At 50.4% G+C, this 12,303-nt stretch overlaps 2 protein-coding genes across 2 annotated transcripts in view; one reads left to right on the top strand and one right to left on the bottom strand.

The window, feature by feature from the left end:
• Positions 1 to 7,072: 7,072 nt before the first annotated feature.
• Positions 7,073 to 9,806, bottom strand: LOC119298981 (glucan endo-1,3-beta-glucosidase 8-like). The gene is made up of 2 exons (XM_037576299.1): positions 9,233 to 9,806; positions 7,073 to 8,340 (listed from the first exon to the last, which is right to left on the bottom strand). The coding sequence occupies exons 1-2, from the start codon at positions 9,571 to 9,573 to the stop codon at positions 7,212 to 7,214; spliced, it is 1,470 nt and encodes a 489-aa protein (XP_037432196.1). The 5' UTR covers positions 9,574 to 9,806; the 3' UTR covers positions 7,073 to 7,211.
• A 1,502-nt stretch (positions 9,807 to 11,308) lies between these two features.
• The window catches only part of LOC119298980, a 2,818-nt gene continuing 1,823 nt past the window's right edge, over positions 11,309 to 12,303 (top strand). The window contains exon 1 of the mRNA XM_037576298.1: positions 11,309 to 11,498. The gene's annotated coding sequence lies outside the window, so the exon portion shown is untranslated. The remainder of the gene's footprint in view (positions 11,499 to 12,303) is intronic.

Raw genomic sequence — 12,303 nt, 5'->3', positions numbered from 1 at the left:
ATATCGGGCATATTGTGTGTATGATTGAAATGCTTGGTATGAGTGGGATCCGACAATCTAGTTGTTTATCCTTGGCAGCCTTTCTTATGGGGAAATGTAGTCTAGTGTTCCTCGAGCCATAGTAGTCCGCTACAGCCCGGTTCACCGGAGTCCTGCTAGCCCAGCACTACTGTTCAGGACACTTGACTGGCCAGCATGTGTTTCACTTCGTTCCTATGTCTGTCCCTTCGAGGAAATGTCACGCGGTGATATCCGGAGTCCTGCCTAGCCTGCTATAGCCTGGTTCACCGGAGTCCTGTTAGCCCAGTGCTACATCCCGGAATCACTCGCTGATGACCGACATGTTCGATGTGATTCATGTATGCATGTCTCCATAGGTCTGTGCCGCTTTGGGTTCACGACTAGCCATGTCGGCCCGGGTTCTCTGTCATATGGATGCTAGCGACACTATCATATACGTGAGCCAAAAGCCGCAAACGGTCCCGGGCCATGGTAAGGCGACACCTGTGGGATACCGTGCGTGAGGCCGCAAAGTGATATGAGGTGTTACCGGCTAGATCGATGTGACTTGGAATCGGGGTCCTGACAGCCTGAGACCGCAGTAAATAGCCCGTCTCAGCCTTTTCAGGCCTTGCATGCATGGAGGCGGCAACGTGGGTTTGCATGTGCGAGAGGCGACGACGTGCATGCATGCGAGCGAGGCGAGCGAGGCGAGCTAGGTGGTTTAGGGCAGTGGTTCAGGGCAGCGATTCACATGCACCGCCCGGTCAAAGAGCTATGCAGTGATTCAGATGCACGCACGCGCCCCATGCATCATTTTCATGCAAAAATTGAAGTGTGCAAAACGTAACGGATACACACATGCATCCGGATTCACACACGCACCATTCTCATCCTTTGTCTCTTCCTCTCCCACCCACAGGCCTATAAATGGGGTGCCTCTCTTCCTCTCCCACCCACAAGCCAAATCCGATCCTCTCCAACTTCAAACACCCAAGCGACCGAGCCCTCCCCAAGCGAGACCAAGTGAAGATGCAGTTCAACGGGCCGACATTCAACCGTTGGCCTGTCGTGCCGGAGCTGCGCTACCCATCGGGTGTGCTCGTGGAGAGGGAGCTCCGTGTGTGGGCTATTTCAAGGTGGAGGGGTTCCGTCGAACTCACCCGCGCCTTCCTCAGAGCCGGCTATGCCCACCTCCCACGGGGCTCGCCGAGGATGTTCACCCTCAACGAGGTTCGTGACTGCGGCGACATCCTCCTACTGCTCACGGTCACCTTCACCAACCCGTTTGACGCGCGCGAGCTCCTCGGCCAAGTCTTTTGGTGCGGCTGCGAGGCCATCTTCTTCACCGTCTACAACATCTACACCAACTACGAGCGCATCTTCCCCGCTCCAGGCCAGATGCACTCTCTTTCCCTACGACGAGGAGGAGGAGGTGTGAAGATGAAGACGGTGTTGAAGGGGCGCGCGTGGCCAAAGTGGAAGAAGGAGGTCAAGATGAAGATGTTCAAGCCTGGAGTCAAGCTCGTCATGTTTTGTTTTTTTTGTTGCTTTTCTATGTCGTGTCGTGTCATGTTTCGTCATGTGTTCGTGAACTGTCCATGAACTTATTATTGTAATGGTACGGTGTGTTCCATCTTATCTAAGTTATTAAGGTTTATTATGTGTGTTAAAAAATGTCCGTGCCCAAATATATCGTTTCTTCCCTAAACAAGTCATGAAGTTCGAGAACTTGTGGTTTTCATTAATGAAAATCGGGGGGGTGGGGGTGGGGTGAACTAACATGCAAATTTATTCCCTTTAAATCCTAAACCAAGTGCCACTCTAACCCTAAACTAAGTGCCACTCTGACCAAAATCATGTGGTAGTGCAACATACATTTTCAACCTTCCAACCCTCTAAAATTTAAGTGCAAAACAAAGTAAAACCACTCTCACGCGTGTGCAAACATTCACGGTCTCACTATTTTTTTTAAAAAAAAATCACAATCTCACTATGTATACCTTCCTTCCCTACCCATGTCAAAGTCTTGCCATCTGTCCTAGCGGTTACCAGCGTAGCCCTAAACACCACAAACCCACGCGGTCATGGGTTCGAGTCCCCAGCCGCACCAATTTTTTGTGCATTTTTCACCCTTCATTTTTTAGACAAATTATGTTTTTCTCAATGTAATGCCCTTAAAAATGTTCATTTATTTTGACACCTGGCGTAAACCTCTACCAGAGCTGAGGCACATTTTCCATGACATTTTGGTCTTTGATTTAAATCACGGTGTATTTGAATTGGATTAATTAACCGCTCCAAAAAATTTCTAACCTTAATTGTTTGGCTCCGGAATAATTCAATTAGCTTCCACAAAAAGTTTCAGCATTATGATTTACTACCTAAATTAAATCAAAATAGAAAACAGAAAAATACGCAAAAGAACCCCCTGAATGGGCCTAATTGGATGCAGTTGGCCCATTAGTCTAGCCTGCACTTGGCTCTACGCTCTGAATTTGGCCCAAGAGCAACCTTTTTTTGGACAGAAAGGCAGAGCAGAGAGCTGCATTTCATTGATCAAAAGTTTCTGAATTCCTAATTTCTTCTCTTTTTTTCAACATATTTAAATGTTGGTCACTTCTTCTCTTTTTGTTTCAACATTTAAACAACTTTAACCAACATTTAAACTAGGTGAATTTCTCAAACAATTTCAAGATTACAAATTCCTCCATAATTCATGCATTTCCATACATTTTCAACATTACAACCAGTGCGATTACCATACCTACAAATGCCCAAAAGTATTTGCAAATGGGTATTGGTAGTGTTTGATCTTCAAGCTTCCTAACCTTCTTCTTCAACATCCTAAGCTCAACAGCTAGCTCTCTGTCAGTGCATGCTTCACCCTCCATCTCTTCTTCCGGAGCTCGTGGTGCGGCCATTGCCGTTCGTGGCAGCATGCGCAACCATTCTTCATGCTCTTCTTGCAATTCATTCATCAGAGTCTTGGCCAGAGCATCGACCCAAAGAAAGAAGCATGTCACCTGCATGAACACCAAACAGATCAACCCATTGCTCAAAGATCCCGACCACGAAAATGGTGCAATTGCCCCGATTCTTACCCCATTCTCGCTGCACACGTAGAACGGACGATTCTGGTTTCTCAGTGTCTGAGAAACCCTCCGATCAACGCCCGCCCGGCACCGCGGACAGACGAAGACATGCATGTCCACATGCGCCCGGCTCTGCATCCGCGAGGTGGCGCGGGAGCTTGAGGAAGACATGGAGCTCGGAGCCGAAGGGGATCTCAATGCCGCCGCGCCCTCCACTACTAGCTTCCCACCGCCGCGCCCTCCACAGCTAGCTTCCCGCCGCCGTGCTCTCTCTCTTTCTCGCCGTGGTCACCGTCGTGCTCTTTGTCGCCGTGGTCACCGCCGCTGTTGCCCTCTTATATAGCACACCCGCCAGTGGATCTGCTCAACGGCTCTCTGTGTTGGGGAACGTAGCAGAAATTCAAAATTTTCCTACGTGTCACCAAGATCTATCTATGGAGAAACCAGCAACGAGGGGAAGGAGAGAGCATCTACATACCCTTGTAGATCGCTATGCGGAAGCGTTCAAGAGAACGGGGTTGAAGGAGTCATACTCGTCGTGATCCAAATCACCAGAGATCCTAGTGCCGAACGGACGGCACCTCCGCGTTCAACACACGTACAGCCCGGTGACGTCTCCCATGCCTTGATCCAACAAGGAGAGAGGGAGAGGTTGAGGAAGACTCCATCCAGCAGCAGCACAACGGCGTGGTGGTGGTGGAGGAGCGTGGTACTCCAGAGGGCTTCGCCAAGCACCGCAAGAGACGAGGAGGAGAGAGGGGTAGGGTTGCGCCAGGGAGAGATCAAATCGTGTGTGTTGCAGCCCCCTAACCTCAAGTATATATAGGGGAAGGGGAGGGTCTGCGCCCCCATCTAGGGTTCCCTCCCTAGGGGGGGCGGCAGCCCCCAAAACCCATCTAGGGTGCGGCCAAGGGGGAAGAGGGGGGGCGCACCTAGGGTGGGCCTTAAGGCCCATCTAGACCTAGGGTTTGCCCCCTCCCACTCTCCCTGCGCCTTGGGCCTTGGTGGGGGGGGGGTGCACCAGCCCACCTGGGGCTGGTCCCTTCCCACACTTGGCCCACGCAACCTTCTGGGGATGGTGGCCCCACTTGGTGGACCCCCGGGACCCTCCCGGTGGTCCCGGTACGTTACCGATAAAACCCGAAACTTTTCCGTGACCAAAACAGGACTTCCCATATATAAATCTTTACCTCCGGACCATTCCGGAACTCCTTGTGACGTCCGGGATCTTATCCGGGACTCCGAACAACATTCAGTAATCATGTATATCTATTCCTTATAACCCTAGCGTCATCGAACCTTAAGTGTGTAGACCCTACGGGTTCGGGAACCATGCAGACATGACCGAGACGTTCTCCGGTCAATAACCAACAGCGGGATCTGGATACCCATGTTGGTTCCCACATGTTCCACGATGATCTCATCGGATGAACCACGATGTCGAGGATTCGATCAATCCCGTATACAATTCTCTTTGTCTAGCGGTATGATACTTGCCCGAGATTCGATCGTCGGTATCCCGATACCTTGTTCAATCTCGTTACTGGCAAGTCTTTTTACTCGTTCCATAACACATCATCCCGTGATCAACTCCTTGATCATATTGTGCACATTATGACGATGTCCTACCGAGTGGGCCCAGAGATACCTCTCCGTCACACGGAGTGGCAAATCCCAGTCTCGATTCGTGCCAACCCAACAGACACTTTCGGAGATACCTGTAGTGTACCTTTATAGCCACCCAGTTACGTTGTGACGTTTGGTACATCCAAAGTATTCCTACGGTATCCGGGAGTTGCACAATCTCATGGTCTAAGGAAATGATACTTGACATTAGAAAAGCTTTAGCATGCGAACTACACGATCTTGTGCTAGGCTTAGGATTGGGTCTTTGTCCATCACATCATTCTCCCAATGATGTGATCCCGTTATCAATGACATCCAATGTCCATGGTCAGAAAACCATAACCATCTATTGATCAACGAGCTAGTCAACTAGAGGCTTACTAGGGACATGGTGTTGTCTATGTATCCACACATGTATCTGAGTTTCCTATCAATACAATTCTAGCATGGATAATAAACGATTATCATGAACAAGGAAATATAATAATAACTAATTTATTATTGCCTCTAGGGCATATTTCCAACACTCTGCTGGGTCCCACAAGCCACTCGTGCAACGGTCTGAATAAAATTGGCCGTCTCTGCCGCCTGGTCCCACCTGTAAGGGGCGAGTCAAAAGGTTGACCTGACGGAGACGGCAGAGTTTACGGAACGAGTCGGTGCGCACGAACTAGGGGCAAAACTGAGCACAATTCGCATCTGAGGGCAAAACTGAGTACATGGACACCACTGAGGGCAAAAGGATAATTAACCCTATTTATAAAGGGTGCGCGCGCACCCATGTTCAGCAAATCCACGTCCCGAACTTTTGCTCTAGTCTTGTATCACTATTGTAGAATATATATATTTAGTTCGCTCTGCATATACCGTGTAACATTTTATTAGTTTCACCCTACGGAAAACCATCTAACCAGTTCGAGATCCGAAGTTGCACTATGAAACAATAGATAGATAATACGATGTACTCCCTTGGGTGTCAAAATGATCTTAACGGAGGGAATATCAGATATCCCAAATATGCATGTACGTCTCCCCCTCCCCGAATAAAGAAACCATCCCCAGTCAAAACCCTAGCCACGCCGACGCCGCCGTCCCCTCCGGCAATCATGACTGGCAGACCACCCGGCGGCGAAGGCAGACCTCGTCTCTTTCGTGCACCCCATGCGCCGTTGCCGCCTCTTCCTCCTCGCCTGATCTACCTGTTCCGACACTTCGACATGAACAAGGTCCAGGATATCATGAACAGCTCTGATGGTAAGACGTTCTAGCAAAAGATGGACCGCTTACGCGAGGTGCGCTAGCTCGATCCCTTCTCTCGTCTAGTTCTTCTCCCATTCAGATTTGAGGCCTCCCCTTTTGTCTCAAGATCGCTTTAACTCTTCATCCCGTGCGTGTTGGATATGTAAACCTCTATTAATCCCGTGCGTGTTGACTCAACATATATTCAGGAGATTGATGCTTTCAAACGTGCTCATGATCACATATTCCACGAGATCGTGTACGAGAGCGAGAGCGAGGACGAGGACGAGGACGATGCGGATGGAAATGTAGGGAAGGTGCTAACAAACTTCGTTCGATCCACATATATACTCCCCCCGTTCCAATTTACTCGTCGTGGTTTTAGTTCAAAATTTGAACTAAAACCACGACGAGTAAATTGGAACGGAGGGAGTATATCAAACTGTCTAATTTTGTGTGGGCTGAATTTGGCTCTTCAGTCTTGGACTGACACATGCTTCTAATCTGTACATTGTTTCTGTCTATTCAGCTCTTAGGTGATGAAAAGAAACGACCACATGCTCCTATTCAAGGTGATGAACTGGAACTCAAGGTCTCAAGGAGAAGAACCTGAGTCTGGTGATTTATGTGTAGTACATCACTAAATCCCAGACTCTATTTCCTTACATTGCACCATCATACTTCAAGATGCATTTGTTCATACTCTTGAGTAAGTTGCATAAAACAGTTGAAGTTGAGCAGCAGCCCCTTTGATCCAATTGTGCCGGACTGTTGTTTTCTACAGCTTGAAAAGCAAATTAGATAGCTTTCCTCAAATTACTGATTTTTGCAAAACATTTCTTCACTGACAAAACGCGGCACCTTAGGACCAGTCATCTCACACTCCGGAACGGTGGTGACCACACGGCGGGGTGCTGCAACCATGGTTGCTAGATGCTGTGGAACCATGACTGCCAAGCTCCTGTGACGACGTTGGCGACTCACGGGTCACGGCAGAGCGCCTATGCCGACGGCGACAGTGCATGGGGAGACGGCGGGCGGCGACAACGCGCGGGGCGAGCGGAAGGCGATGCGCTGACAATTGGGCCAGTCGGCCCGGCGCCTAGGGCTGTCCTAAATCGCACCTTGATCTTTACTTCTGTAATCCAGTAGTACAAAAGAAAGCCTAATGCGCTGAAAAGAACTGCAACAAATCAACAGTGGCAATTGATCTTATGAACAAATCAACCGCGGGAATGCCAAACACTACCACTACAACAGTGAGAGCTGGAGCAACGCCACCAGCAGGGCGGCAGCCGCCGGCGCCACGCCGAGCTGCGTTGCTGCCGCCGCCCCCGAGGTGGCTATCTGGATGGTGAAGTTGCACGTCGCCGTGGAGGGATCCGTCTGGGTGGGCAGCGCGAGGCCCTGGAAGTCACAGGCCTCGTCCTCCTGGCTCTGCGTCTGGTAGTAGGCGTTGAAGGCGTAGGAGGCGTTGCCCCTGGCGTCCATGCCGTTGCACGACGAGCCGTACCCCAGCGTCGTGCAGTCCGCGTTGCTGCACGCGTAGTCGATCTTGGCGCCGAGGAGCTTGTTGAGATCGTCCCTGCTGGCCTTGGGGTTGAGCGCGCACCACGTTCTGGACAGGTACTGCACGCCCTTGACCGGCACCAGCATTGTGTTTCGGCCCTGCCCGCTGAGGTCCATGGCGAACTTGGGCTGCCCGTCGTACCGGAAGATGCCCCAGTGCCGCTCGAAGCTGCCTGGCTGCACGCTCTTCCGGTCCTCGTCCACCACCCCGAACAGGTACGTCTCGATGTGCCGGTTCGGCCTCGCCGGCGTGCCGCGGTTCGCCGCCAGCCGCTTCAACAGCCCGTCATAGAAGCGCCGCGCATAGGACGCCTTGGCGTGCCTGTCGCCATCCGTGGGCCACCCCACCTCGCCGACAATGATCGGCATGTCGCCGTGCCCCACCGCCGCCAGCGCCGCGACCAGCGTGTCGAAGTTGGCGTCGTACACGTTGGTGTACATCACACCGTTGTCGTTCACCGGCGTCGCCCCGCCGTCGAAGAAGGCGAAGTCCAGGGGGAAGTTGTCGTCGAGGTAGAGGCTGAGGAAGGGGTAGATGTTGACGGTGAAGGGCGCCTTGTTCTTGGCCAGGAACTTGACCATGTCCGTCATGACGCCGGAGATCTCGGCGCGGAACCGGCCCGCCGACGGCACGGGGTTCCTGGCCGGGGAGTTGTACACGTCGGCGTTGAGAGGGACCGTCGCCTTGATCCGGTCGCCGACGCCGGCGTCGTTGAGCGCGTTCTGGATGTTCTCCAGCGCCGGCAAGGTGACCTTCATGAACGACCCCTTGTACGCTGCCAAGAATGGCTCGTTGCCCACAGCCACGTACCTGCATTGCATTGCAGCACACCATGACAAGGATCAGAACAAAACTGAATTTGTCTACTGTTCAAGTTTGGCATTGTGGTTCAGTAATGCTGCATCGTGAAGAGAAAAACTCAGCTCTTTCATGTTGCAGGTTCAGTAGGCGCCTGAAAATGTCCAAAACTCTACACTGAATTATTGGCTACAGCAAATTGCTGGCATAACTCCACGCATCTCCTCTATCCTGAATTCCAGTACTGTATGTCCTAAAGCTACCACTGTCAACGAAGCATTTATAAATCGTCCTAGAGTGGCATTTTCGATCAAAATTGCCATATCGACGGTTATTGTGCCGACCGGCCCCGATATGGCAAGAGTTGCTGTTAGACATGCTATGGTTTTCTCACTCTGTTTTCTCAGACAACACTCACACATCTCCTTTATCCTGCATCCCAGTATATCCTGAAAATGTCCAAAACTCAACACCCAATTACTGGCTATAGTAAATTGCTGGCATAACTCCACAGAAAGAATATGACAATTGACAGCCACCCCACTGAATTATCCATGCTGTACGATGGTCCACCGAGAGAAAGAATATGATCGCTTGGGTTGCACACCACACCAGGACCAACCAAATCGTCCCAACAACCTCCTCCACTGACCACTGCCCCCCTCCAACCCTCACTCATTCTATAAGCAAGCACATTGATGTTCTGCAGATCTTCACCGGATTACAGTACAATTTTGTGCAGGAAGAAGAGGAAACTGAAGCACGCAAACGTATCGCTATCGCTACACGCCTACACCCAAATGGAAATGGTTGGTGACAGTATCACGGTGAATATTTGCATATGTACCACAGTACTAAGATAAGGTAGTAGAAAACTAAGCAGAACCATGGCGACGGGGGTTACTTGATGACGACGCCGCCGTCGAAGTCGAAGCGCTTGACGTTGCGCTTGACCCAGTCCCTGGCGGCGGCCGAGTCGCCGGCGATGCGGTGGAGCATGTCGTTGGGGATGGCGAGCATGACCTCGACCCCGCTGCCGGCGAGCGCCTTCATGGCCTCCGGGTTGGTCTCGAAGAGCTTCACCTTGTTGATGCCGTTGTCCTTGAGCAGCTGCACCACCACCTTGGGCGGCAGCGGGTGCGACGCCTGCGTGCCCCAGTTCACGCCCAGCCCCTCCGCCGCCGTGGCCAACAGCGCAGCCGCCGCCGCGGCCAGCAGCAGCGCCGCCGCCTCGAGCCTCGCCATGAGCTCGATTCGAGCTAGATGCAATGCGCACTGGTGCTGCGGCGAGCGATTCAAGATGGGGAATTTCAGCTCAGCAATGCTGGGAGTATTTGAACATTTGAATGGAGCAAAGAGGAGGAGGAGGAGGAGGGACGGGGGAAGCTCAATCAAACGGGCGGAGGCGGAGGCGGAGGCGGACGGCGGACGGCGGCCAGAGAAGAGTCCAACCAATCCAGAATTCCAGATGGATGGATCTGATATGATATGGTGTTTGCATTGATTTTGGTCGGGTAGGATGGGAAGGGCGTTTCGGTCATTCGCTCCTCTTCTTAACAATTTCAGAATCGGGCACACAACACAAGCGACGTGGGACTTCTTTTTCAGCTCTGACAAACACAGCCCTTTTCGCCTGATTTTCGAGAGACCTCCTGCACAGTCATATTCGCCCGGACCGACAATATGTACGTGTCTGACTGCACGTCTCACCCGAAAACTCTCTCCCACTAAAAGGACCCTCTCCGCACTAAGTGGTCGCCGCACATTCATGCTGGTCAGGCCCGCTCCATAGCGGACGCGACTTTTCAGGCGTTAATGTCGGTCAGAGCGATGTGAACGAACAAGCAGGCGCACCATTTCAATGTTGATGCGGTGTCCGAAAAGCCTACTCCGCCGCCGCATTAAAATCGGCTTCCCATCAGTTCGCTTTTTAAGCATGACTCTGCCGCCGTCCAAACCTCTCCGCTCACAAGCTCTCCAATCATCTTTGCTCCGACGACGTCCACATCGCACCATGCAGAAATCATGCTTCTCCGCACCTGCAAACAAATGGCTCCAGACACGGATCTTTGGCGCCGCCGCGTGTTGCTCTCTAGAACCTTTGACCTCCACGGCGGCCGGCTCCCACGAGAAGGAGCCACACATCTTCTCGGAGGCGGCGGTCACGGATGTGGAGTTACCAGCAACACATTGAGCTCTTCATCGAGCACTCTGCTCTGGGATCATGGTCCGGCACCGCCCTCGTCGCCGCGAGCCCGTGTCAAGGAGGACTCGCCTGCCTCAAATATTGCTTGGTTTATGTAAATTATGTCTGAACTAATGTCATTTTGAATGAATACCGTCATGTTTGAATGAATTCTGTCATGTTTGCATGAATTACGTCCAAATTTATTTGTATTGTGGCAGACGTTTACGACAAGTGTTGGATGGCCTACTCTTGTACCACGGTCGGCGGACTCATCATGGACAAATATTATGTCCGTTCAAGGGGACAACGTTGGAGATGCCCTTATAGTCTTTTGTATTATACTCCCTCCGTAAACTAATATAAGAGCGTTTAGATTACTATTTTAATTATCTAAACACTTTTATATTAGTTTACAGAGGGAGTACATATCAAAAAAATTGGAGTTTAAAAAATGTTTGATTTTTCAAAATTGTTCATGATTTTCAAAATATATTTGAAAATTTTCAAACCCGACTAAAAAGAAAAAGAAAACCTATTGTATTGAGAAAACAAAGAAACCAAAGCATAGCTAAAGAAAGAGTAAACCAAAATAAAATCAATGAGAAAACAAAGAAACCAAAGTAAAGCAAAGAAAAAATAATAAAAAAACCCAAAGAAAACCAGAGAAAAACAAAACAAATCGAAGAAAGAATAATAAAAGGAACCAAAATAGAAAAAGAAAAAACGTAGCGAGCACCCGCTCTAAAATGGGCAGGCCCGCTATTGTGGTCCGTAGACGAGAAGAAAAAAAAAAGAAAAAAAAGGCTTGTTTACCCTGTTCGTCATCCCCACCACGGCCTGCTTGCTTCAATTCCCAACCAAAACAGCAGAGCAGCCGCCGCCGGCTGTTGACCCCGCCGCCACCAATTCGCCACCGCCGTCGCCGTCGTCGCCGTCGGGGCTCCCTTCTCCTGCTCCCCGCTACCCACTCCCCTGCCCTCAGGTAGTAGGCCTTACGCTCCTCGTGTGTCTCCCCCGTCTTTTCTTGATCCATTCCCCTTCCATTTAGATCGATTGTTATCCCGCCTGCATCTACTAATTCGGTTGCTGATTTGGTGCATGCGGTAGGTTGAAACAGCGATTGAATTCCTAGCCTACCGAGCAGAGCAGTCCCTCCCACTGAACCCTCTTCTTCTTCCCCATGATTAGGTCTTGAATCCTATTTGTTCAGTATGTCAAGAATTTGAAGCAACTGGCTTCGAAAACAAATTAATCTTAATGCGGTTTGGCAGCGTTATCTCTCTTCATGTTTGAGGAATTTCAATTTTAGAAATAACTAGCTTGAAAATTGAATTAATATTAACGGTGTTTGGCTGCATTTTTCTCCTCGTAGTTGAAGAATTTCAATTTCAGAATTAGCTACTGTGTAAGGTCCCCATAGAATTCTTTTGCATCAATAAATATAAACTCATACAAGATAATTTGCATCACGGTAATTTTAGGACACGTACACGGTATGAATTCTTGATACAATCGCAAATGATAAAATCTGATATATATAGTTTCAACACTGATACGAGATGAGAAGTGAGAGAGATTAATATAGTGTGATGTGTGAACCTGCTAGTTCGTTGGCTGAAGCTATGAAGTAGGTTGTGTCGCTGAGTCGTACAAATCAGATCGTGAGCGGCAAAGCGGGGAGATCAGAAGCTGATGGGCGGCGGCGGCGGCGGAAAGGGCACACGGCGCCGCAGCTGCCTATGCTTGTACGTGTGATTTTGCTGGTAGCGTACACCAGCTCCAAGAGT

This window comes from Triticum dicoccoides, chromosome 5A (assembly GCF_002162155.2).
Source record: "Triticum dicoccoides isolate Atlit2015 ecotype Zavitan chromosome 5A, WEW_v2.0, whole genome shotgun sequence".
Classification (NCBI taxonomy): Eukaryota; Viridiplantae; Streptophyta; class Magnoliopsida; order Poales; family Poaceae; genus Triticum; species Triticum dicoccoides.
This window is presented reverse-complemented; position numbering and strand designations above follow the sequence as displayed.